The sequence below is a fragment of the Miscanthus floridulus genome, chromosome 15, assembly GCF_019320115.1.
Source record: "Miscanthus floridulus cultivar M001 chromosome 15, ASM1932011v1, whole genome shotgun sequence".
NCBI lineage: Eukaryota > Viridiplantae > Streptophyta > Magnoliopsida > Poales > Poaceae > Miscanthus > Miscanthus floridulus.
This window is the reverse complement of record NC_089594.1, coordinates 2,350,776-2,377,061: the sequence shown is the minus strand read 5'-3', so window position 1 is coordinate 2,377,061 and position 26,286 is coordinate 2,350,776. Positions and strand designations below refer to the sequence as shown.

Genomic DNA, 26,286 nt, shown 5'->3' with positions numbered 1-26,286 from the left:
TACGAAAACAAAAAGGCAAAAGTGCACAATGGAAGCCTCTCCTCAACTTTTTTTTTTTGTAGGCTTAGTAATAATTATTCTAAGCCTCATCTAAATTATCCAAAGCTAATGTCCACCAGGCCCCTTATCATGTGCTCTTGGGTCCTGTTACGCATACATATATAGCAATAAAAGTTACACATATATATAGCAATATAAAAGTTAGTGCTGTTAAAGGCCAACACAACATATACGTTATTATGAAAGTACAATAGATGAAATGGCAAGGCATGGAACAGTAAGATATTTTGCATTTGTTTATGTTCATTCATCGGTAGTTTCTCTCAATCTATTACTTCCTCTCCATTTAAACACGTACGATCACAAAATCATGTTGACAGGGAAGTAGTTTCGAATACAAATCCATCGACATCAACAGCTTTTGGTACCCACCCCACAACTTCAAAAATACACATACTAACAATTGAAATCAACAGGTCGTAACATACATTTGTTTGTCCTTCACTGTTCCGACAAGTATTAATACAACCAAAATGTGTCTACAAAGATTTTATCGCACTATACAAATGGTACCAGCTTTCAACAGCTCATGCTCAACCAACCTAATCATCCTGACCTCATCCTATCCCATCGTACAGTATCACAGGTTGCAATCCTTTAACTCTGGCTAAGATTTCACTCGCCAAAAATTTCCTGGTACCATAAAGAATATTAATTCCAAACTGTAATCATCTACAACTCCAAAGAAATTCCACTTTTGCTTACACTTGGAACAATTCAGATCATCTAAGCTCTCTGCAAAAACAACTCAGTAGCTTCCCATCGGTGGCATCCCAAATGCTGGCATCGGACCAGGGCCCATCGGCGGCATACCCATTCCTCCCATTGGAGGCATGCCCATCCCACCCATCGGAGGCGGAGGACCACCCATGCCAGGCATTGGCGGAGCGGGCAAAGCAAGAGGAAGCAGCTGCGCATACATGTTCTGCACAGCACAAGGGAATGCAACTTATCATGTCAATGCCTCAGCATGAGATGATGATTACACAAACAAAACATGTGAGAGCAGTTTTAGGTTACCTGCTGAGCCACAAGATCTTTCTCCTCCTTCTCTTTGGCTCTTTCTTCCTTCTGCGACTCAATTTTGTCCTTCACTAAATCATCCACCTTGCTAGTGTATTCACGGATGAACTGCACACGCAGCACGGATGTTAGTTACTATAGAAAACTGTATGTAAATAAACATCAGCAAAGAAATGGACCTAAAAAAGTTACCTGCAACAGGTATGGGAAGGCAAAGTCCAACACGTTGTTCATCCATGCAAGCTCAAGAGCGACATCTGGCCGGATCAAGTCGTAGCAAATGAAGAGGCAGGAAGCAAAGCATTCTTTCTTACCCTGCGTTACATGATTGGATGTGTTTACTAATCAGAATGCAATGCCAAGTAGACAGACTAGGCCTTATGGTGCATAGTACTGAATTAGCTTATCACTAGTCTTGTATCATCAGTCAATAGAATATGTTGGAGTATGAGAGTATGAGTGTATTAGGCCCATGAGGCCCATGTATGACTAATATACATTGCTACCCTTCTAGGGTTAGCCCAAGCCCAATGAGAATTCCAGCATGGTATCAGGCTAGCTTTCCTCCCTCCCCTTCCCCAACCAGCCGCCAGGCGCCGCCGGCCGGCCTCTTGCCGCCGCCATGGCTGGCCGCCCTCCCCCTCCCCCTCCCTCCCCAACCTACTTCCACGTTTTCCCCTCCCTTCCCTACCCGTCATGGGCCCAGCGCGCGGGCGCCGGCCCCCTTGCCGCGGACGCGGATGGCCGGCCGCCGCCGCTGTCGCTGCGGGCGTGGGCGCGGGTGCCGGCGCGGGCGCGGGCGCGGGCGTGGGTGGCCCAGCCGCCGCTGCGGGCGCGGGCGCAGGCGGCCCCGCCGCCGCGAACGCGGACACGGGCAGCCTGCCCACTGCCGCCGCCGCCGCTTCAGGGGCGGGCGCGGGCGCAGGCAGCCACGCCGCTGCCGCTGGGGGCGCGGGGGAGACCCTGGAGCCTTTCTTCTTCCCCGCTCCCCCTCCTCTGCCGCCCCCTGCCCCTCTCCAGACGGCAGGGGCCAACTCCGCTCTCGCCGCCGCTCTCGTGGCTGCACGGGCTGCTGCTGTGGACAGCCAGGCCCGGGTGCGGGCGGCCGCCCTCGCTTTGGAGCGCGAGCGCGACGCGGCTGATGCCCTGGCCCGCCAGATCGCTGAGGCGGAGCAGCTCCTCGTCCTCCCTACATCCTACGACACCGCGGCCACCTCCTCAGGCTCGACGGGTCACCGCGCGTCTCGCACCACGGTCATCTGGCACGACCCGGCCGACCCGCACGTGGCTCAGCTCCACTACCAGGCCGGGGGTGTCCAGAACATCCGACTCCTCGTCCCGGTCGTCCTCGAGCCTGAGTCGCCCTCTTACGCTCGCTGGAGGGACCTGGTTCTCCTCACCCTCCGCCGCTACGCCCTCGACGACCACGTCCTAGTTGACGCCTCGGTCGCGGTCCAGACCCCATCGTGGCTGCGCCTTGACAGCGTCGTCCTCTCCTGGATCATCGGGACGATCTCCCTGGACCTCCACGACCTCGTCCGCAACTCTGCTGACGCTCGCCGGGCCTGGCTTGCGCTCGAGGGCCAGTTTCTGGGCAATGCCGAAGCCCGGGCCCTGCGTCTCGATGCGAGCTTCCGCACCTTCGTTCAGGGTGACCTCTCCGTTGGCGATTTCTGCCGGCGCATGAAGAGCATGGCGGACTCCCTCGGCGACCTTGGCTGGCCCGTGGAGGACCGCATTCTGGTCCTCAATGTCCTCCGCGGGCTCAGTGACCGCTACGCCCACCTCCGGACGTGGATCACCCGGCAGAGGCCCTTTCCCTCCTTCCTGCAGGTCCGTGACGACCTTGTCATGGAGGAGCTCACTCAGGGCGTCCAGCCAGGGTCCACCTCCGCGCCAGGGTCCTCGTCTTCCTCGACTGCCCTGGCCGCTACTCCTCCGGCGCGTTCGTTCGCTCCACCGCCGTCGTCGCTTCTTGGTTCTCCTCCCCCCGGGCCGGGCGGGGGTGGGGGGGGGGGGCCGTGGCGGCCGCCGTCGCCGCGGAGGGGGGCGTGGGGGCCGCGGGGGCCACCACACACCGGCTCCTCCAGGGAGCCACCAGTCGCCCGCGACTCCACGGGGTGCAGCCTGGCCCTCTTTCCACAACCCGTGGTTGGGGCGCATCTCCATGTGGCCCTTCCCGGCTCCAGGTGGAGAGCCTCGCCCACCAGTGGCCTTGCTCACTGGAGCTCCTCCGGGGTTTTACTCCCCGTCTGCGTGGGCTACACCTCCCGGCGCATCTTCGTGGGTGCCACCTCCCGACACCTTGCCCGAGCCTGTCGGTTGGAACCCGGCGGCCTTGGCCAGATCCTTCAGCACCATGGCCCTGACACCGCCTGCCGGTACCGACTGGATTGCCGACTCGGGTGCCACTTACCACACTACTCCAGACCCTGGTATACTCTCCTCTATTCACCCTCCTTCTCCCTCTCATCCTTCGTCCATCATGGTCGCGAATGGTTCGTGTATTCCAGTCACGTCCGTGGGTGCCGCCGGCACTCATGGTTCCTTTCTTCTTCCTGACATTCTTGTTGCACCCTCTATGGTTCAAACCTTCTTTCTATTCGTCGTTTTACAGCTGACAATTCCTGTTCTGTTGAATTTGACTCTTCTGGTCTTACTGTAAAGGATTTGGCTTCCCGGCGTCCTCTTCTCCGATGTGACAGCACGGGACCCCTTTACACCCTTCGGCTTCCGACGTCTGCTTCCTCTTCGTCACCGTCTACTTTGTCAGCTGCCTTCGCCGCCACTCCTTCTTCCACCACTTGGCACCTTCGCCTCGGCCATCCTGGACGTGATGCTCTGACGCAGCTTAGTCGCAGTTCCGACATTGGTTGTACTCGGGCTCACGATGAGCACTTGTGTCATGCGTGCCAGCTGGGCCGTCATGTTCGTCTCCCTTTTTGTTCTTCTTCTTCACATGCTACGCATGTGTTTGATCTTGTACACTGCGACCTATGGACATCTCCTGTCATCAGCATCTCTGGGTATAAATACTATCTTGTGGTGGTTGACGATTTCTCGCATTACTCGTGGACTTTCCCCTTGCGTGCAAAGTCGGATACCTTCACCACTCTTCTCCACTTTTTCGCCTGGGTGTCTACTCAGTTCGGCCTTACCATCAAGGCCGTCCAGTGTGACAATGGCCGTGAGTTCGATAACGGCACCTCCCGTGCCTTCTTCCTCTCTCACGGTGTCCAGTTGCGCATGTCTTGCCCGTATACCTCCTCCCAGAACAGCAAGGCCGAGCGCATGATTCGCACCACGAACGACACCATGCGCACCCTTCTGCTCCAGGCGTCGCTTCCTGCTCGCTTCTGGGCCGAGAGTCTGCACACCTCCACCTATCTCCTTAACCGCCTTCCTTCCGCTGCCTGCCCGGCTCCCACACCACACCACGCTCTCTTCGGTACCCCTCCTCGGTATGACCACCTTCGTGTCTTCGGGTGTGCGTGTTACCCTAACACCACTGCCACCGCTCCCCACAAGCTGGCTCCCCGTTCCGCTCTGTGTGTCTTCCTTGGGTACTCCCCGGATCACAAGGGGTACCGGTGCTTTGACCTCACCTCCCGTCGGGGCCTCATCTCTCGCCACGTGGTGTTTGATGAGTCTGTCTTCCCCTTCTCCACCACCACCACACCATCTCCCACCCCCGATCCTGACCCCTTCTCTCTGTTTCCCACCGACACGGTGGTCCAGCCGCTTTTACCGCTGTCTCCTGCAGGTACTGCTTCCCCGTGCCCCTCGCCGGGCCCGTGCCCCCGCTCGCCGCCCACCAGTGACGCCCCTGGCCCTGCGCCCTGCCCGGGTCCGGAGGCGTCGCCCTCCGGAGCTGCCCCTGCCCCTCCGTCCGCAGCGGGTCCGGGGACGCCGCCTGTCGCACCTCCTGCGCGTTTCGCCCAACCGGTGCACGTCTATCAGCGCCGTGTGCCGACGGCAACGCTGCCTCCGGCACCACCGGGGTCCACCTCTCCACTGGTGACGCCTACACCACCGGTGGCTCCTTCTCCGCCGGCGACCCCTACACCGCCGCCGCCGCCTCAGGCTGCCCGTGTCGCGTCGCCGGTGTACCACCCGCAACTCCTTCACCGACACCCGCGGCATGTTCACCCTATGGTGACGCGTCACGCGGCTGGTACCCTGCGGCCCCGGGCTCTCGCGACGATGCCCGACGACCCGCAGATCTCTCCTGTACCCTCTTCCGTTCGCGACGCCTTGTCGGACCCTCATTGGCGCCGCGCGATGGAAGAGGAGTACGCGGCTCTCCTCGTCAACCAGACATGGGATCTGGTGCCCCGTCCACCCGGATCCAACGTCGTCACCGGCAAGTGGATCTGGACACACAAGCGGCGGGCTGATGGTACCCTTGAGAGGTACAAGGCTCGCTGGGTTCTTCGGGGTTTCACTCAGCGCCCTGGAGTCGATTATGATGAGACTTTCAGCCCCGTGGTGAAGCCGGCCACCGTACGCACAGTGCTCTCCCTGGCTCTCAGTCGCTCTTGGCCTGTGCATCAGCTGGACGTCAAGAATGCTTTTCTCCACGGGACTCTCACCGAGACAGTCTACTGCAGCCAGCCAGCGGGGTTTGTTGACTCTTCTCGTCCGGACATGGTCTGCCGGCTCAACAAGTCTCTCTACGGCCTCAAGCAGGCCCCCCGGGCGTGGTACTCTTGGTTTGCTGCTTTCCTGCTGACACTGGGGTTTGTGGAGGCCAAGTCGGATACGTCCCTGTTTATCTATCACCATGGCGCTGAGACTGCCTATCTGCTGCTCTACGTTGATGATATTGTCCTCACAGCCTCCAGCCCGTCCTTACTCAGCCGTGTCATCGCCTCTCTTTAGCAGGAGTTTGCTATGAAGGATCTTGGTGTGCTCCACCACTTCCTCGGGGTCACTGTTGAGCCTCGCCCCACCGGCCTTCTCCTTCACCAGCGGCAGTACACTCTTGATATCCTGGAGCGTGCTGGGATGACTAACTGCAAGCCCTGCTCTACTCCAGTTGACACACAGGGCAAGCTGTCAGAGGCCGTGGGCACCACCGTGGCAGACCCCACTGCTTACCGGAGTCTTGCAGGTGCCCTTCAGTACCTCACCTTCACCAGGCCAGACATCACCTATGCAGTGCAGCAGATATGCCTTCACATGCATGATCCCCGAGAGCCTCACCTCACTGCGCTCAAGCGCCTCCTCCGTTACCTCCGCGGCACTGTCGACTACGGCTTACTCCTTCAGCGGTCTTCCTCCACCGAGCTCGTCGTCTACACTGACGCCGACTGGGCCGGGTGTCCGGACACTCGGCGCTCTACCTCCGGCTACGCTGTCTTTCTGGGCGGCAACCTGGTGTCCTGGTCGTCCAAGCGCCAGCCGGTGGTCTCCCGATCCAGTGCCGAGGCGGAGTACCGAGCTGTCGCTAACGGCGTGGCTGAGGCCTCCTGGCTCCGACAGCTCCTTGCCGAGCTCCACAGCCCTCTCTCCCGGAGCACGCTGGTCTACTGCGACAACGTCAGTGCGGTGTACCTCTCCACCAACCCCGTGCAGCACCAACGGACCAAGCATGTGGAGATCGACCTACACTTTGTCCGTGATCGGGTTGCCATCGGCGATGTTCGGGTCCTACACGTCCCGACCACCTCCCAGTTTGCCGACATCTTCACCAAGGGCCTCCCGTCATCGACCTTCACCGAGTTTCGCTCCAGCCTCAACATCATTGGTGGCTAGTTGCGTCTGTGGGGGGGCTCGTGTGTGTGCTTCCTTTCATGTCCAGTCTGTAACTCCGCTGCGACGGTAGTTCAGACTGCGGGGGGGTGTTGGAGTATGAGAGTATGAGTGTATTAGGCCCATGAGGCCCATGTATGACTAATATACATTGCTACCCTTCTAGGGTTAGCCCAAGCCCAATGAGAATTCCAGCAGAATAGAATGAGCTTGAACCAAACCTGCTCAATGAAATAGACAAGCAAGTCCTCTGACAGTTCACGGTCACCAGATTGTGAGCATGTCTCCATGCAATCCTTGTACATGTTATCTTTCTTTGATAGAGCAATGGATTGCTTCCACCTGCCAGCCTTCTTGTAAATGTAGGCAGCAATCCTCCTCATCTCAAGCAATTCATGCTTCTCAAGCTGCTCAAGAAATGAACACAGGTTATTAAATTCAAAGCAGTAACAATACGCATTGCACGATTATCTGGCTATTTTTTACCTTCTGGGCAAGACCTATCTGGTCAAAGTTGTCGTGCATGTCAACTGATTCCCGGAGTCTCTCATAGTCTTCCTCTTCAACGTAAAGCTCATTCAAGGCTTCATTCACAGCAGAGACATTGTTACTCTGAACTGCAACCATATATGGTTTCACAAGATGCAACTGGCCAGCCTGTCCAAAGAGCAACAAGACAATCAGAAATTTGGGATGGAATTGAAACATGGCTTCTACTCAAAGGGCACCAAGAAAATTAATTTTCATTCAGATGCTAACCTTGCGCATTATGTCTACAACTCTGGTATGATCTAACCGAAGTGCAAGCACATTTAGCATATCATTGATGAGATCCGGATGCTCTTGCAAATAGAAGTGAACTGCCTTGTAATATAGCTCAACATTTGCAACTTTAACGCAGACATCCTTGAACTGCATATGATCCCATGCATCTGGAGAGTGGTTCATAATAGTGGTGGCAGCATTGTCAAATTCATCATACTGTATGTACAGGTAGGTGAGTTCTTTCCAGTGCTGCTGTTCATCACAAGCCCGGATAAGCTTAGGAATATTGAGACGGGTGGAGAAAAGCTTGATGTGCTCCATAAGTTTCTCAGAGCGGTATCTAGCATATAGAACTCCCAATTCTGTGAAGATGCCCATGTGTGCACGTTCAAGTCCAAGACCACTCTCCATGAGAGCAATAAGTTCACTGAAGCATCCTCTATTCTGGTAGTATTCACTGACTTCTTCCAAGTCATCAACCTAAACAAAAATACAAAAGCAGGTATGTCAGAAAGAAATATATCATAGAAGCTTTGTTATAAAGCAGAGACTAGAAAAAAATATCAGTATGCGCTCCTACTTGTATACCTGAACAATAATATTGAGACCACATATTTGTGCAAGACGGAACTCCTCAGCGTCAACACAAGCAAAGCAGACCTCCTTCCATGTTTTGGCACTGTTAGCCTTGCGAGCAGCATCCACAGCACCTTGGAACTGCTTCAGCTTAACCAGGGTAACAGCCAGCTTAGCCCAGTTCGAGATGAAAGCATAGATGATCTTTGCAGCTTCATATAGTTCTTCATCATACAGACGGTCACCGACATTTTGAAGGTTGGCAACATTTGGCATAAGAATGAATTCCTCAATGTCACTCAGCCTGTCAATCTTAGCATATGCAAAGATGAGTTCTCCATCGACTTTGGGTTCCCGTGCCTTTTGCCTTACCATCAGAAGGTACTTCACTAAATCATCGTACACATTAGCTTCCTCGGCAGCACGGATGACATCAAGGAAGTGTGCAGCATCATCTGCGCGAATGAAGGACTCAATTGCTTCACTAACCAGACCTTCACGTAACTGGGCTTTGGCAACCTGGCTCCAAACAGCATCTTCTTCAACACGGAAAGCAAATTCCTCAGCTCTTTCTATGCTCCGGATGTTGTCCAAGAGAACATTGACAGCCTGCACATTTAAGTTGAACTTCTTGAATATAGCAAAAGCCTCCTCATACAGCTGTGCCTCAACAGCAACTTCTCCAACAGCAGGCCCATCAAAATTGTCTAGTCTGTTAACATAGTCCATGACTCTGGATGGATCTGCCTTGATGGCGGTCAAGATAAGTAGGTTCTGCAGGTTGAAGTTTCCACTGAATGCAGAATTCTGAAGAACAATCTTTTCAAGGAGCTCAATCAATTCGTGAGGAAGGTCAGCTGTCATGAATGCCTTAACAGCAGCAGAGACTTGCTCAGGGCTCTTGCTTTCAGGCAATGCGGTCGAAACCACTTGGTCAATGAGTTGCCTTCTATATTCATTCTCAGGCTGAAGAACTTTATCCCACAGATCACCATCCATTCTCTCAACCACATATCTGAAATTTCAAATTTATTTGACATGAACATGTAAGCCATTGCTCAATATATAGAGGAATGGAGCAAACACAAGGCATCAGTAACAAGAACAAAAATAATTATATACCTAGCTTGTAGCTTGAACAACGAGTTTTTGTTAGTGACATTAATAAGCTCATCGTCACATTGCCCACGTCTATAAGCAACAACAGCAAGTGTAGGATCTCGCTTTTCACAGTATTTACCCACAACACGAGAGTCATAAAACGGGTTGGTAGTAAGGAAATGCTCAGGGTTATTGTTGCTGTCAATGATGATTTTCCCAAGAGCATTGTGGACATGCACATCTTGGCTACCCTCACTCACTAGATGCTCCAAGAATTGAGTAAGCAACCGTAGGCGGTTCCTGATTCACATATTCAAACAAATGTGATCCACTTAAAAAAGGGAATGTGAAACTTGTCACTTTACAGACTAAAGGAACAAAGAATTCAAACCTCTTCTCGCATTCATCAACTAGTGGCTCAACAGGAAGGAGAGAACGAACAGAGAGAATCAAACCCTTAATGAAATCTTCCGGGCATTCATCATCCAGAAGTTGCCCAACTACCAAGGGAGCATTACCAGGATTCACCTGCATACAAGATAAAAGGAAACAATCAAACACATGCTTGACATACCAGATGAAGAATGACGCCCAAAATAACAGTGAGTTAAAAGATGTACATACTTTTTGTACATAGCCCTCAATATACCGAAGCATATTGTTTGTATATAGATAATGAGTCAGATCTGGAACAAATCCAAAGCGGTCACAAACATTAATCAGTGGGCGGGCATCAGGTAGCTTTGCTTCCATCAAAAAGTTCTTTGTCTTCTCGGCATCATAGAAATTAGACTCTCTGGTTACACGTTCAACTTCTTTGATCTGTCCAGTTCTTGCAGCTGCTTCTATGTATTTGAAATGGATATCTGGATCCTCACTATTGGATGTAAAGAAATTTAATATCAATGCATGCCAAAGAAATTTAATATTAAGGTATGCCACCTTAAGAAAATACCAACATCAGGAGTAACTACCTGGAGCTCAAATAGGATCCCAAGAAAAAGTAGAGGCCCTCATAAGATTTGAATTGTTCAAATAATTTTATGCAAGCATCAACTCCTAGTTGTTCAGAGTATTCTTTCGCAGCCTACAGATGTGCCACAGGTTTGACGAAAGTTATAAACCTGGAAAAAGAGGGTGGAAGCAGATGTGTGGCATAAAAATGTTTACAGGAACAGAGCAATATTACCTGCACAACAATCTGCAGATTTCCCCTCAGATTGACCAGTAGAAGGTCCTTCATGCACTCTAGTGCCCACTCCCTTGAAAGGGTGCCAAAGAACTCAACAAGTGCCTGTGCAAGGAAGTTGTTAATAGACAAGAAAATAACAGATACATTTCAAGAACGTAACTGAACACCACAAACCTGGGGCTCGATGGCATGGGTATTTACAATGACACGCTTGATATCAGGCAACTCTGAATAATGCTGAATCAGAAAACACGATATTAGTTTAACAGAGTGGTAAGCAGAAGAGATCAGCCAAAACAATGCAAAGGTTACCAACCTGGAGGGCACGCAAGTACAATCCAGCCTTTTCACACAGCTGAGCAATACGAGGGCGGTCATAATGACTGAACATGCCATTCGCAAGAATGGCATCCGCAACATTTGGGTAAGTCACTAAGTTGATCTCCAACACCTACATCACAATCCAGCAGAGACCATTGAGTAGTTAAGCAGCATGCAGGTCTAAGGCGAATGTTCATATTGAAATGAACAAACAAATACTAACCTTGGTTTGAAGAAAAGCATGCTCTGGCAAGTTTGGCTTCAGAACATCCAGCAGGAAAGCTGTTGCCTCCCGTATCATATTTCTCTGTTAATAGAAGGATGTAAGCCAAAGCAAGAAACCAAATTACATAGTAAAGACTACAAAGACTGCATAGAGAGTTCCTAGACAACAAAGAATTTATATACTACTACAGCAAAGAATTTATATGCTAATACTACAAAATATACCTGAAGGAAGAGATCAGTGATAGTGTTATAGTCTACTGGACAACCTCCCTCCATTTGTGACATCATCAGTGCAAAGTTGACAGCTCCCTGGTCAAGAAGATACAAATTGACAATGAAGCAAGGATTTCTGAGATAAAAGAAACATGTACCAAACATATGAAATGCCTCATATTAAGCCTAAGTTTGCTTAAATAACCAATTACCTGTGGATCTGTCCGCAAAATGGTCTGCAGGAGGAAGAGATAATCTGGGGTATATCCAACCTGGAAAATAAAAGTTCAAGGTCAATAGTACATTTCAAAGCTCAACTCAGGTATAACTAAAAAAGGACTTCAACAAAAACAAAACAAACGTACCTGCTTTGAATATATAAGTATCTTATCAAACTCCCTCCTTTCAGCAAAAGCAGCAACAACTTTAGGGGTTGCCCTGGCCTTGATGTATATTTTCAGTGCAAGATCATTGTCCACAGTCTATACATCAAAGGGTACAAGAAATGATTAGCGACAACCAAGACAAATGAACATAATTTGGCGAAGTACAGTAAAATCCATAAAATCAATAAAAACAGCATAGGACCCATCTTACCTTGACAAGATCTCCTAGTTCTTCACTGCACTCCAGCTTGTCTTCGGCCAACCAGTTTTCCAGAAGATTCTTTTTGTTCTGATTGACAACAAGTCGAGATAGCTCAAGAGACTCAAAGGCATTGAGCTTCCCTCGAGTTAGCAATGTGCCAAAGTACTGCAAGAGTGGGGGTGTCTGCCCAGCTTGCACAGGAACACTCTGCAATTTTAATAAAGTAATAAACATAAGAATTACTCAGTCAAACAAAGGAACCTATAGACTGAACATTGATTAAATGTACATGAATCCTGATAGCAGGAGTGCATGTGAGAAAATTAACTGTAGTACTTATCATCTGCGTAAAATTAATAAAAAACCGAGGAATAACCAGATCATCAAAGGTTTCCCTTGGAAAATATACAAAACTAAACAGCTTTAATCAACAAAACCCCGTGATTTTACCAAGATTCTAGCACCGTAATTAAATTTTCACTGAATTCACTATGGTTTACGACGACATGCAGAGGTGGGACAATAGGAGGTCCATGAACCTCAACAGCTTCATATGTCAAATTGAAATACCAAAAGCTCACCTGAAATTTCGCAACGGTCTCAGGTGTCCTCAAGAGGCCCTGCGGAGACTCTGCAGCCAGCTCAGCTGCTTCCTTGTATTTTGTTTGCGCAAACAGTTCCTGGAACCTTTGCACAACCTGCAGTGCAATTCAGAATTTCATGAAATCCTATTCAATATTAACGCATATAAGTTTAACTACACATAGTCTAACTTCCACAGAAAATATAAATAAAGCATCATTAGTTGCATGACTGTAAGGATAATGGTGCAAGTGATTTGGGAATGAGAAATGGTTAGTATGAAAAATAGTTTCTGTTAAGAGCTCATCAACGCCCAGCACATATCGGGGTTGATTAAAACCCACTCCTCTCCGCAGGCACGAGAGAATTCAGAGCATCTGTGGCTCCTCAGCGCGGCGACACGCGTCTTCGTAGATTTTGCAAAAAGACCCTTTGGCTTTTAGATAATCAACCCGCCATCCACCCTGTCCCCTTAAACAGTAAACGCCAATTCGATAGTCTAACCATTTTGCAGAAATCCCCTTGACATTTTGCGAAGAAACCCTCCCACAGAGGCGTACCCCAAGTCCCCAACCCTAGCTCAATGCCCATCTCGTATCTGAACTCTCCCTCTCCTCTCTCCCCCCCGCCGCCGCCGCCGCCGCACCACAGTGCTCGCCGCGCGCGCCTCCCTGCTGGCCGCCGTCGCTGGAGCGCGAGGTCCCGCAATTCGTTTATCGCCGCCGCCGCCGCCGCCCCGCCCGCCAGAGCTCCTCTCCTCCGCGGCTCTCTCTCTCTCTCCCGTCCTTTCCCCCTTCTCTCTCTTTCCATTCATCTATCTATTCCGTATGGAGGCTTGGGAGGCGGCTCGGGCGCCGTCGCCGAGCTCTAGCGTGCCCATCATCTCCGATGTAGATCGAACTCCACCAGGGCCCGATCTACTCCGACTGGCACCGGATCTAAGCCTCTCCACGCTCGCGGCAACTGCGCCGCCACGGAGGCCCGGCTCCCGCATTACTCCACGGGCCGCACACACCATGCTGCCTCTCTCCTCTCTACTGCAGCCATCACCTCCCTCCACTCTGCGAGATCCGGTGGCGCAGGAGGTCATCCCCAACGCGGCCTCATCCGTGCCCTGCGTGATTTGCATCGAGGCCGAGCACACCGAGGCTAGCGAGCATGGCAGACCGTGCCTTGTCGCCTGGATGAGGAGGTAAACCCCAACGCGCAAATCCCCGTCATCAACCTCGCCGACCCCGACTTCAACACCTTCGTCATCCCTCACTGAGGCGCGCGAGCGGCCGGGACCTCCGACCTCGGGGTGCGCGGGCGGCCGGATCCACTGGCGCGTGGGCGGCCCAAATTCACTGGCGGGCAGGCGGCCTTGTTACGCGGGCTCGCCGGCGTGTCCTCCTTGATCTTTGTCGACTGGCACCATCGGATCCGCCAGAGGTGAGATGCTCGCACGCTGCCTCCTTCCACGTCAACTGCTATAGCTGGGTCAATCCATTACTCAAATATATTGCGAAATAGACGTTGCAGATTACAAGTAACTGCTGCAAGTTGCAGCAAACGCCCGAGTCTAAGGCTTGCAGCAAACACCTGCATCTAAAGGTCCTAGAGGATTTATATTCTGATCTGATTTATTACTTGCAAACAAGTGTATGCAACCAACTTGGATTTTTGTTTACAAAATTATCGAGTCCTTTGCTGGTCTGCCCATGTCATGTAACTTGTGAAATGGTTGGTTTTGCATGGCAGTGCATTGCGCTTCTGCAACACTCTAGGAAGGGATGTTTCTTTCAGGACATACTTCATTATCTTAAAGAAAGTAATGTTCTCTTCCACAGCTCGTGGCTCCAGAGATCCAAGCGCATACAGCCGCTCTGCTGATAACAGATTGAGCCATGTCGGCCGTGGAACATGCCGCATCGAACTGCTACCCTCCTTTGCTTTCGCTGGGAGCTAGCTTGTTGTGTTTAAGGCACTAATTTTGTGTTGCTTGGGGAATGAGGACCCCAGGTGGAGGCATCCATGGCCAGGTTGCTGGATACCATGATGTGTGAATTTCCATCAAATTCAGTTAAAACACTTCTGAGTTATGCGACCATATTTGTGTTCTTTGATATATTTCACAAGATTTCATAACTACACAATTACTTCTCATAGGCATAGGTTTCATAACTACACAAATACTAATCACAGGCATGTTTACTTGAGCAATAGATTAACATAACGGGACTACAGATGTTCTTTTGTTCAGATTATGTTGACAAAAAAATACAATTTATTCTGTAGTTCTAATCCCCTAATAAGTAGTCAAATGTAGTTTGTGTTTCTACGGCACCTAGCATTAGCTGGCTTATGTGATCTAATTTAAACAGGTGTACCCAGTTTCTGTGATGGGTGGAGAGATGTGTCTGCTCTGTAGAAACCATTTCCTCTTGTACGGCACCAATGGTTGCTTCTCAAGGGATAAAAATAGGTAAGCAGCTTTGTTTAATATCTGTATGCCCATGATGCCTAGATAACTTGCTGTTATTTTGTTTAGTGACATAACTAATTATTGCATTTATCATATCCGTAGCTGTATTGGGATGCTCCTGCTGAAATGAAGATCATGCCTATAGCCCAGTTACCCCATTGCCGTGGTCAGTAAGTAGTGCTTGCTTTTTAGAATCTTGAAACTCTGCTGCTGAGGAATCACATTTTATAGACTGAATTTATTCTACACTATTTTGAAGTGTAATGGACTTCTTTCTATACCTGCAGATTGCAATATGACTATTTACCAGTGTGCTAATGTTAAGATCGAATCCAAATTTGCAAGACAAAGCTTAGTATATTAACCATTTTCTGATTTTATTTTTGTCTTCTTTAGTTGCGCTGATCACTACCAATTGAAATATTTACGTATTTTCCTTAGCTACCAAAATGTGTAAGCAGATCGTGTAGGTGCAAGATGATGAAATATTTGTTGACTTGGTAAATAATGCTTTTGAGAAAATACTTAATCACCAAACTTAGTATATTAACCATTTTCTGATTTTAATTTTTTTCTTCTTTAGTTGTGCTGTTCACTGTCCATTGAAATGTTTATTTAATTTCCTTTGCTACCAAGATGCGTAAGCAGATCGTGTAGGTGCAGGATCATGAAATATTTGTTTACTTAGTAAATAACGCTTTTGAGAAAATACTTAATCACCAAAAGAGGCCACAACAACCAAATGACAGATTAATTGTTTTCAATTATTATCCAGATATATACCACTAGCCAATTATTTTATTGCCGTCATAATCTATGCACATCATACATTATGCCCTTTTCTATTTACAGAGTAGTCCATGATACCTAATCACCAAAAGAGGAAGGCTACATTGCTTTTGCCTCTACTGGTTGCATCTAGCTGTTTATGTGCTCAACTCGTGATCGACGTCTGATGTTCAGCGTCAAGGGAACTTGCCACTATGATGATCGGCTGTCTTTTGCAAACCTCATGGCTGCGAGCTGTGTAGTTTGCCGTTCTAAGGTACCAGCTAAGGTGTTCGATAATCATTAATTCCTGATTGTAGTGTATAGTTCAATAGTACCATAAATGTAATGAAGGGTTGTGCAATATATAGCTGAACATAACCATGAGAGCTACAGTGCACATACAAATCATGCTATATGTCAGTGATATATGTTTGATCTTAAGTACTAGCGCTGGTGATAGTGGCAATTACTATATATTAATGATTATAATGTATATGTGACTGACATCTTAGCTTTACCATATCTGATTATGGAGCTGTGTATGTCGTAAAGGCTAGCTTTTATTCTTCAAATCATGGTAGGGCGCCCGAAGGGCGCCTGATGTTCTAGTGATTTTGAAGCTCAATTTTTTTGGAGGTACTTTACAAGTGATAGAAAAAGTCAGTTGTCTGTGCATTTTTTAAATCCCTCGGTGTGTACATGAATGTAGCTCTTTGGCATCACTAAAGTACAAGTGGCATAAGCCGTAAGTGCTGCTGCGGCAGTGTCATTGACAGAAAACCCCCTAATATAACAAGCTCTAGGTGGAAAATGGTGCCATATCAGCCAAACTATGTGGTGTCAATCAAACTATAAACAAATCTGGGACTGAAAGAGAACTGATCAATCATACAATTTGACAAGATATGATATTCAAATAAATTAATGTCAGGAGAACTGGAGATTGGCTGGACTCCTTTACTTAATCATATTGGTTTTACTAATTTTTGCCTTGCCGCACATAACTATTATACCCCAATCAATTGGGCATGTCCCTCCTGATATCTAAGAAAATTAGGGTCACATAGTTCAGTGATATAAAAAGGAACAGTACTGTAGTTCACAGGAGACGCAGACAAAAAGTGGTACAGGAAAACTAGGCGAATGAGTAAGCATCAACACAGCCAACATATGCATCCATACAAGTCATCTTCTAATGGAGCTTACCAAGTTCTCTGCACCAGGAAGATTAGCTCTCTTGGCAAGATTAACAGCAAGCTCAAGGTTGTTCAGCTGCATACCAAAATTGTGTTTAAAAAGAATTATTTAACAGATCAGGAAAGTAGATCCAGAAGTGTAAAAGATAATACCTGACCGCTAACAAAAGGCACAACAGTTGCATCATTAACTGTGGCATGTAAAACCTGTCCTCTTCTGTTGATGGCATAAAATCCACCAGAAGAGGAAGATTCTGCTGTCAAGAATATAGGGTCTGGACTGATTCTATTTCTGTAAACTGCTGCAGCAGTTTCCAAGTCATATACAAACAAAAGGCCAAGCTTTGTAATTACATAGATAAGCCCATACTTTTGTGAAACCTGCCGCAAAAATGGAATAAAAACATATTAGATACATCATGTGACGTTCTGAAAAATACTGATATTCCCCTACGAAGTGCACATTGTTTCCCCTAAGATGCTCACCTGCATAGCTACAGGAAAATCATCCTGGAAATCTGGTGGGAAGAAGAGGTCAGCTTGTTTCTTAGAAAAGCCAGGTTTCGCTACAACCAAACAATCAATAAGAAAAATGGTGATATCAGTATGGTGCAACGTCTTTCAAAAGAAAAGGGAAGCCCACATGAAAAAACAAAAACATCAATACAAGATGTTTGAAATGTACCACTAGAAGAATAAAAAACAAAATCAATTTGATGATTTTTAAATACAAACCTGGCTGAGCACCCAGTTCAATAACATGCAACTTTGAAGTGATCTGTCCAGCATTAGTTGTCTTTGAGGCGAAACAAATAAGTGTTGATGGGTTCTCATTACCAACAACCTGGACAGATTAGAAAAAGGAAAAGTTGGCAAATTACAAACACATGAATATAAAGTTATAAGCATTGCAAATAACTGAAAGGGTACCTTAAATGTTGCAAAAGACGCTGCATGGGCTTCAAGGGCCTGGCTACGCTGTTGATCAACAGAAAAAAGTTGCATATTTCCCTTCACCAGTTGTGGCCTCTGGTTGTGTGAAAAGGAGGGCATGCCAATATGAGAAGCACGTACAACAAAGTATTGCGTAATTACTAATTACTACCTAAAGTAACTGCTTTTAATTCAAGTTCAAAACAACTGATTTTTACAGAGGCGGTGTTTGGAATCATATAAGAGGATTGGAATTTGGAACAAAATCAGCAGGACCGGGGGGGGCAACAGTAGTATTTGTTTATCAACACTCATTTGATATGTGATCTATCTAATATCAGTAATGATGTAACTAGCAAAAAAATCAGTAAGAGCATACCTCTGGGGCACCCGGTGCAATTCCAATAAGCACAAGCCACTTCTCCGCTGGGTCACATCGATAGTTGATGATCTGATTGTTCACCAAGTTAGCTGTCCTATCAAACATCTTGGTGGGCTCAGAATCACCTTCAATTGACCAATGGTAAACAGATGTTTGTGTTACTAAACCCAACAACTTGGGAGTGATCCATTTCCAAAATACAACCTGCAGTTGAAAAGTAAATATATGGAACACGTTACTTCAAGTACATCTCATTGACAGCTAGGGAAAAAATATAAGATGCAACAATATCAGAAAGTGTTTTGTACCTGCTCGGGCATCTGGTGAGACTTGATCTTAGTCTTAGCCTCAATGTTAAATATTTGAAGGTGATCCTGTGTTGTTCCAGGTATTTGGGCTGCAAAAATTCAGCAGATGTTTAACATTGTATCCAACTATATTCAACTTACACAGTAAGCAGCTATATATAATCCAGACATTCAATGTCTAAACCAGTCATATGATTTGCAACAGCAAGTGCTAGCATCAATCTGAAGGTGGTAATGAAGCAAGTTATGTAAAAGATGAAGTGACTGAACTAAATCTAAATCCAATATCCAGACTATAATAAAGTACCCCAACCAACAGCAATGCTGACAAGTAAGAACTTTATTTGACAAAATATGTACTTGAACATAAGTTAAACAAGCAATGCCCAGTAAGAAGGTAGAAAGCCGTAAATCCAATGTGAGCAGCAACCCCAGAGACAAAAACAGACATGGGTGTTAGAATCCTAATTGTTCCATACTATGTCAAACTGAAGTGAATTTGACTCCTTGCAGTGACAATGACTATATGAAGTTCATATATGGCAGGCTAGAATTATAGCACCCCCAGCATAATGTTGCCAGAGGCTTGTTCATTCTACATGACTTGCACAAGATCAGACAAACAGGGAAGTATACACAAAACTCTGTAAGCAGTTACTGCACAGGTCTCAAGCAAAGGCTTGATGTCACTCACTAGTGCAAAATTCAGATGCCATTGTAGGGAACCAGAAGCTTGGATCGCTGCCCAGTTCCTAGAGAGGTGACTATTCAACAAGGACTTTGACTAGTATGGGCGCAAGGGGAAATCCCATGTGAGCTAGGTGGTAGGGCATGATGAGAATGAGATCCCGCGCAGTGGAGGCTAGATCTAGGAGGTGCGGGCGGTAGGTGGAGAGACAGCAAGTCCGAACCTTTGAGGGCGAGGATCCTGGTGTTGGGGTTCATGAGGGCGGAGTCGGCGGTGATGGGGCGGCGGAGCGGCTGCATGGGCATGGCCATGTCGATGATGACGACGCTGTTCTGCGGGGAGGTCTCGCGGACGCAGATGTACTTCTCCGACTCCATGGTGACGTGGGTGAAGGTGACGAACTGCGGCGCGATGCCCAGGCTGGTGAGCTGCGGAGGACAAGCAACGAATGATCAGTGAGTGGATCAGGGGAGGGAGATCTGCAGGAGAGGAGAGGGAGGTGGCGGAAGTATTACCGTGAGCGCCTCGCGCATGGCGATGGGGGCGTTGGCCGCCGCCATGGCGACGGGCGGCGGTACCTAGATCTCTCCCGGCTAGTCTGCGCGGCGCGGTGCCTCCACTCTGGGGGAGAAGGAGAGGGAGAGATCTGATCTGAGGAGGGGACGCGACGGAACCAACCAGCACAGCGGTGCGGAGAAGGGAAAAAGGAGAGCACGAGACGCCGGGGAATTTAGTTTAGTGGGCGTCCATGTGGACATGATTCTTTTTAGCTCGTTAATCCTCCATTGTTCCGCTAATTTCCTCGTGTCAATTTATACTCTCATCGAGTTCCTTCGCTACCAAGGTGAGATGTGGGGTTTAAGTTTAACCACGCCCAAAACTTCCTCCTCTAATCAAGGGAGGGAGGGAGGGAGCTTCCTTCATTATCAAGGTTGAGTTTGATAGTTTGGTAGTTATTATGATCAAAATATGCTTTCAAATCTTTAAAGTTGAGATTTATAAGAGGTGGTTGGGATAGAGCCGCCCAATTCATATAAGATTAAGTATAACGGTCCCCGTTAAACACATTGACACGCGCATATCGTCACTCATATAAACCCAGTAGTCCGTTGAGTACCACGAAGGGTCTTAATAAATCAACTTCACAACCAAGATCGTACATAATTAAGGGAAACAACATGCATCATAATACATAGAGTTCACAGCGGAAGTTCAAGATACAACTGAGTTCACAGTACTTATTACAATACCGAGTTCAAATATGATACAAGAAAGCAACATAGTTTTGAAACTACATTATTGTCATAAGTCTAGATACATTACCAGTTTATCGAACACCTCCAACAAAAACAAAGTAAAGTAGTATGAAATATGGCCATGCCCGTTGGCCTTTACTCATCGGTGTCCACCGCGGGACTAAAGCAAGTAATATAGTAGCCTTCATATAAAGTGTCACCTGCAACGAAGGGAATAAAACCCTGAGTACTCAATTGTACTCAGCAAGACTTACCCGACAAGAACAAAATAAAAGACTCCAAGGACATGCAAGGCTATATACGGTGGAGTGAGTTGGATAGCAACATTTTACAAAAAGAGCTTACTAAAGTAATCCTTACTTTCAACTTTTAGCTGCAGGGTTTAAGATTGATCTATTTAGATCTACATCAACACTATCTCACATCATGTAAATGAATTATAGAGAATAGTAACCAATTATAAGAATAGTGGCCACTTATAGAGAATAGTAACAAATCATAGTTCAATTGTCAACATCATATGCCAAGTATTTACTACGACTGCTGGACAGTGACCAAGTTTCTCACTAACCGGGAGAGACGACGATTCGAATCGATTACACCAGTTGGGTAAAGCCCGTATCACACACTCCCACGAGTTAACAACACTCGCGTGAGTCACCGTTCACTCCATTCGGTGGTGATTTTGGACCGTTTCGCAAAACTCATGATTCTACATCCTCACATGAATTGCCCGAAGCCCGTAGCCCGTAGCAAATATGATCTTGGACCAGTCCCCTTCCATCAGGCTCTTCTCCCAAAAATGCTAACGGTCCAATGACTCATTTCGAACGAGCTATTCGGTTTCACAGTCGGAACGAGTTATCCGGACGTTATGTGAAGGTACATTCAATCTCAACCAAGGTCCAACAACGAAGCGGTCCTTAATTGACACAGACGGGATCAAAACACAGGCCAAGCCTGAGTCATTATCAACAACAAGCGAGGATCCCGCCCGGTCGCCAATTATAAATCTCTATATGATTCCATGGTTTCTCAATTGGACAAGTGACCACCTATATCTTGCAGGTGACAGGAATCACCTAACTTCTAACGGTCTAAGCATAACTAAGCATAGAGCGGTTTATATCTAGTTAGAAAAGGTGATAAATTTTTCTGGTCAAGGTACGAAATGCATCAATGGTTTCAAAACAATACCTAGCAACTTAATGCATAACTAAAGTTTAACATTACTCAAGTATAATTTAAAAACAGAGATAGAAAGGAAAGTGAAATGTCCGGGGCTTGCCTCGGCGAAAAGTGGAGTGTCCGTGGTTCGGGCACTCCGGAAGTGGTTCAGAGACTTGTCCTTCGCCTTTGGGTGGCAACTTCTGAGGGTTCTCCTCCTCGACGATCACGTACTCTACTGGAATGTCTTCCTCCGATCCTATATGTATGTAGGTGGTGCATAAATAAAGAGAATGCACAAAAGATGCAAGGTAATGATGTCATGATATGAAATAAGGGTGCATTCATGTAGCCCTAATAACATAGGAAACTAGGGTTGCATTAACAATATGAAGGTGACAAGGTGTTGCTTAGAATCAAATCTTTTTACTGAGTAGGTGCATATCTCTTCTTCGGTAGAGAAGATAAGATTTTTAATTTGTTTTAAGACTTACTAATGTTGGCTATGTTTGGCACATCAACAAGGTTTCCTAAAACATCATAGTATGATGAGCAATCACTTATAAAGGGTAAGAATTTAACAAACCCTAAGTAGCATGCATAGAAAAATTTAAAATTGCATTCCTTTTCTATTATTAGCATATTCATCTTTGTGTGTGTGTGTGTGTGTGTGTATATATATATATATATATATATATATATATATATATATATATATATATATATATATATATATATATATATATATATATATATATATATATACCAACAGTGTATCAATAAGAAAAAAGACTAGTTGCTGCACCAATTTGATTTTTAAGGAAGTATAACATACATAGGTGCTGTGAATAGTATACCACACAACTTCATCACACTTGAATGCATGAAACAAATATATATATATATATATATATATAAAAGGATAATTAACATAAACCTAATTTAACCTGAATAGGGTCAACCCACTTTTAGTGTCAAACAACAGATTTCATAATTTTCATGCATAGAGTATATCATTAGAAACCCATGAAAATTGGTTTCATAATTTTTTGATACTTATAGATTTAGTTATCATTCTAGGAAGCAAAATGGATTATTTTGGGTAATTAAAAACAGTATATAAAAATTTCTCAAACAGCAAATTTTATAATTCTAACATGTAGAGCACAGAAATACAAAGCTAACAAAATTTGGTTCACCGTTTTTGGACTTTCCTAGCTCAAGTTATGAATTTTCAAAGTTTGATTCAAATTCAAAACAGAAAAACAAACAAAAACTACCCTAACTGCCGCTAGGTGCACCCAGAGCGACTGACGCGCGGGACCCTCGGTCAACCGACCCCACCCGTCAGCCACCGGAAGCAGAGCTCTGGCTCTGACCGGCGACAACTCGCCGGCGGCGAGGTCTCCGGCGAAGGGGAGGGCACCCACGTGATTACCTCAACCTCCCGCATCGATTGAGGTAGGTGGCGTGGCCGGCGGTGAGCTCTAGCTACGGCGGCGACGTGGGCAGCGGCTCGGCGGCGCGGCACATGACGGCGCGCGACGGTGGCTCGCCGACTCCGGCGAGGAGACGACCAGCGCGGCACGGCGTAAGCACCAGAGACGCAGGGTTATGCTAGGTCCATGGCAATTTAGCCCGGCGGGGCTGCAGCTAGGCGTGGCCGCGTGCATGGCGGCGCGGCTGCCAGAGCACGACGGCGGCAAGCCGCGTTCCGGCGAGAGCAGCACGATAGCGTCTAAATCGACTTCGTAATTAGATTCTACGTCTCCAAGCGATGCTAAAGCAAAAAGAAAGGGCAGAAGAGGGAGACGGGAGCGCGCTGGCCACGACGAGCGCAAACTCGGCGGCCATGGCGCCCGTGGCGGCGGCTTGCTGGGAGCGCTCACCTTCCGGTAAGACCTGGCGCAGTGAGGTGGGAAAGGGAGGTCAGTGCGAGGCGAAGCTGCAGATGCGGCTAATTCGAACGGGAGCGAGCGATGGCGGCGAACGCGACGGTGAACCGAGGGGGGGCGGCGGCAAAGCGAGGAGGAAGAAAAGAAGGATTTGGCCGGCGTCGGGCTTTGAACGAGCGCGGGCGACGTTTCTCCAAGCTGCCACGCAGCTCGGCCACTGCTCACCGTGACCACGAGGCTCAAAATGGCGAAGCGCCGAGAAGACCACGTCGGCGGCGAAGCAGCCAAGCAGGCAGGCTGCTGCCGGTCTTCTACTGTAGCGCCTGACAGGGCATTTTCCTCGCTCGATTTCTCTAAATTCGTTCATCCTCAGCTCAAACTCCCTTAATAACATTTGTAGAGTTACAAGACATCCCCAACATTGCTTAAAGGAGCAACCACAAAAGCTTGATGGTTTAGGAGATTTTAAATTTTGAAACTCACACCATGAAACCGAAAAACAGCATTCAGTTAAGACAGTGTTACAATTGAGCTGTTTAGCTACTTTGGCAATTTATTTACTAACTAAGCATTAATCAAACAATACAACCAAGGGCTCAATGTCAAAGTGTAAACATCATACCAATTCATAGAAGAAAAATTGCACAATTTTTATTAATGAAATTTGATTATATAAATTCCCAAATATTGAACTTTCTAACTGCTATTCACAGACAAATTTTAAGTGATCCAAAACAGCACTGGATTCAAACTTGGAGCCACTGTTTGGACATGTTAGAATTAGATTTGGTCATTGACCCTTAAACAAAGTTTGTAGTACACAACTAATACTTCAGCTTTTATTTAGGGTAAAACCTCAGAAAAGGTACAGAAATTAAAATTCCATTTTGACCAAAACCACATCATGAAAAGGACTTAAACTTAGTTTTAACACTTAGAAACATATTTTGACTAAATGATAAATACAAACCCTAACTCATTTGTGATTCTATGTTGTTCTAAATGACTTAGGTGATCAGACATCAAGCACTTGAGCTATCACATAAACATGTGAAGTCACACATTTATATATATATATATATATATATATATATATATATATATATATATATATATATATATATATATATATATATATATAACATCAATGCATCACATACAGCAAATTTTGAATTCCAACCAAGACATTATCAAATGATCATGATTATGAATGCATGAATGATGCTTATGCTTGTGAAATGCAAATGCTAATACAAGCTTAACACCTATAGGGTGTTACATGCTATCTTTGGTTTATGTTAAAAGTCGAGTGATGCTAGAACCGTGCATAATTATTAGCTGTAAAAGATCAAACGTAGAGAAATCGTGTCAAGTAGTTTGACATAGACTAGAGAAAAGCATCGATAAAACAAAAATGCTAGGAGAGTGGCAAATGTGTTGCTCTCTTTTCACTCGTAGTTCTTCCTAATCATTTTGTCTTGTATAAATGTATCAAAATGTTCACTTAGTTATAATTACTTTAATTTTTATGAACACGGTGTAGCTAGGTTATGGTCATAGAAAAACATGAGAGTTCATGAGAATAAAGCAAAAACCCTAGATAAAGTCAATTCGAACTATAAGCGAGCACTTTAAAACGTATGTGTGCCTGTACTGAATTGCATTTGTATCGTTTCTTAACGTTTACCGCTAATTCATAATTTTAACAGCATTACAACAAATTCATCCTAACTTGGGATAGAGGTAAGAATACAATGCCATTTCGGCTCATTCATCACATGGTTCTTTGTCAAATAGAGAGGTAGTGGACAAAACTAAATCATGAAGCCACTAAGTTCTAGCACAATTTTTATCGTGCATACCGAAGGCAGGGCCCATGGAGGCTAAATTGAAATGTTTATCTCAAAATAAAGTGACAAGCCATGTAGTTATGAAAGTTGTGAAGCCATTGATCATCCAACACGAAATCACATGTTTCATTGTTATCATGGGGCTATGGTTCTTCACCCAAAAGAAAAATGCCTTTTGCTAACTCCTATGCTTCTCTCTCTCTCCTCTCCATTAGAGATTGTCATGACCTGTCACCACATCTTAGTTTTTTGCCACAATATGTGCTTCGATGGAAGTTTTTGCTTTTATCAAAACAAACACGTGTTACTTCTGCAAGCTACTCCCACTTCGCAAAGTCACTATTCAAAGGTGATTTGGACATTAGATGGCGTCGCGAACACTGAGACCCACAATTAGTGTGGAGCGCTAAGGGCACTCCCAATGCAGAAACCACCATAGTTTCTATATACATTAATTGTGCTGTCATCTAAGCGTTTTGCTGATGTGGCAAGGTAGTTATTGAAGAGAGAGAGAGAGAGAGCAAAAATCATAGAAATTGGGTCTAAGTTAGAAACCATGTCTACACGAAAAACCAACACATGAAGGGATATGATTGATAGAGAATAGAGAGAGAATGTATGTGATTGGATAAAAATTGTTCCGTAGAGACTATCCATTAAGACCATGGTTTCTATATGTAGTGTCTACGAAAATTAATAGGTATAAAAACTACGTATAGTTTCTAGCATTGGGACTGCCCTAAGAAGCTCTAGAGTAACTATAATGATTGCATGCTTTTCCCCAAAGATGATGTCTTAAACATTTACTTCCACGAGTGTGTGCTCCATTTTTTTTACATTAATGCTAGAGTGGCATCAACTTCAGCGCATGTTATGCACCATGCTAAAATTGTTAAATTGGAATTTTGTCTTTCTTTATCTGCTTCAAACTAAGAGAAGTGTGTGGGAGCAATGTGCACAGGAGAGGTAAAAC

The 26,286-nt window shown here is 46.4% G+C and overlaps 1 protein-coding gene and 1 pseudogene across 1 annotated transcript; one reads left to right on the top strand and one right to left on the bottom strand.

Moving 5' to 3' along the window:
• Positions 1-345: 345 nt before the first annotated feature.
• On the bottom strand, positions 346-19,901 carry LOC136509475 (clathrin heavy chain 1). Its single transcript, XM_066504263.1, has 29 exons — positions 19,661-19,901; positions 19,369-19,573; positions 18,458-18,546; positions 18,147-18,353; positions 17,765-17,863; positions 17,570-17,678; positions 17,321-17,400; positions 16,988-17,215; positions 16,845-16,910; positions 12,403-12,519; positions 11,831-12,028; positions 11,599-11,715; positions 11,446-11,505; positions 11,243-11,329; positions 11,016-11,099; positions 10,788-10,922; positions 10,646-10,708; positions 10,469-10,573; positions 10,254-10,366; positions 9,904-10,156; positions 9,671-9,807; positions 9,301-9,579; positions 8,191-9,193; positions 7,597-8,082; positions 7,324-7,494; positions 7,059-7,244; positions 1,276-1,398; positions 1,081-1,191; positions 346-985 (listed from the first exon to the last, which is right to left on the bottom strand). The coding sequence occupies exons 1-29, from the start codon at positions 19,703-19,705 to the stop codon at positions 809-811; spliced, it is 5,133 nt and encodes a 1,710-aa protein (XP_066360360.1). The 5' UTR covers positions 19,706-19,901; the 3' UTR covers positions 346-808.
• Positions 1,780-3,454, top strand: LOC136509365 (uncharacterized; annotated as a pseudogene).
• Positions 19,902-26,286: the final 6,385 nt, after the last annotated feature.

What these genes read in the sequence shown, in the direction of transcription:
- LOC136509475 (XM_066504263.1), bottom strand. Translation starts at nt 19,705, where the DNA reads ATGGCGGCGGCCAACGCCCCCATCGCCATGCGCGAGGCGCTCACG. An exon ending in TTCCTGGTGCAGAGAACTTG is followed by an intron (nt 12,520 to 16,844) that starts GTAAGCTCCATT and finishes ATTGCACTGCAG; the next exon opens with GTTGTGCAAAGGTTCCAGGA. An exon ending in TTGTTCAAGCTACAAGCTAG is followed by an intron (nt 9,194 to 9,300) that starts GTATATAATTAT and finishes TTGAAATTTCAG; the next exon opens with ATATGTGGTTGAGAGAATGG.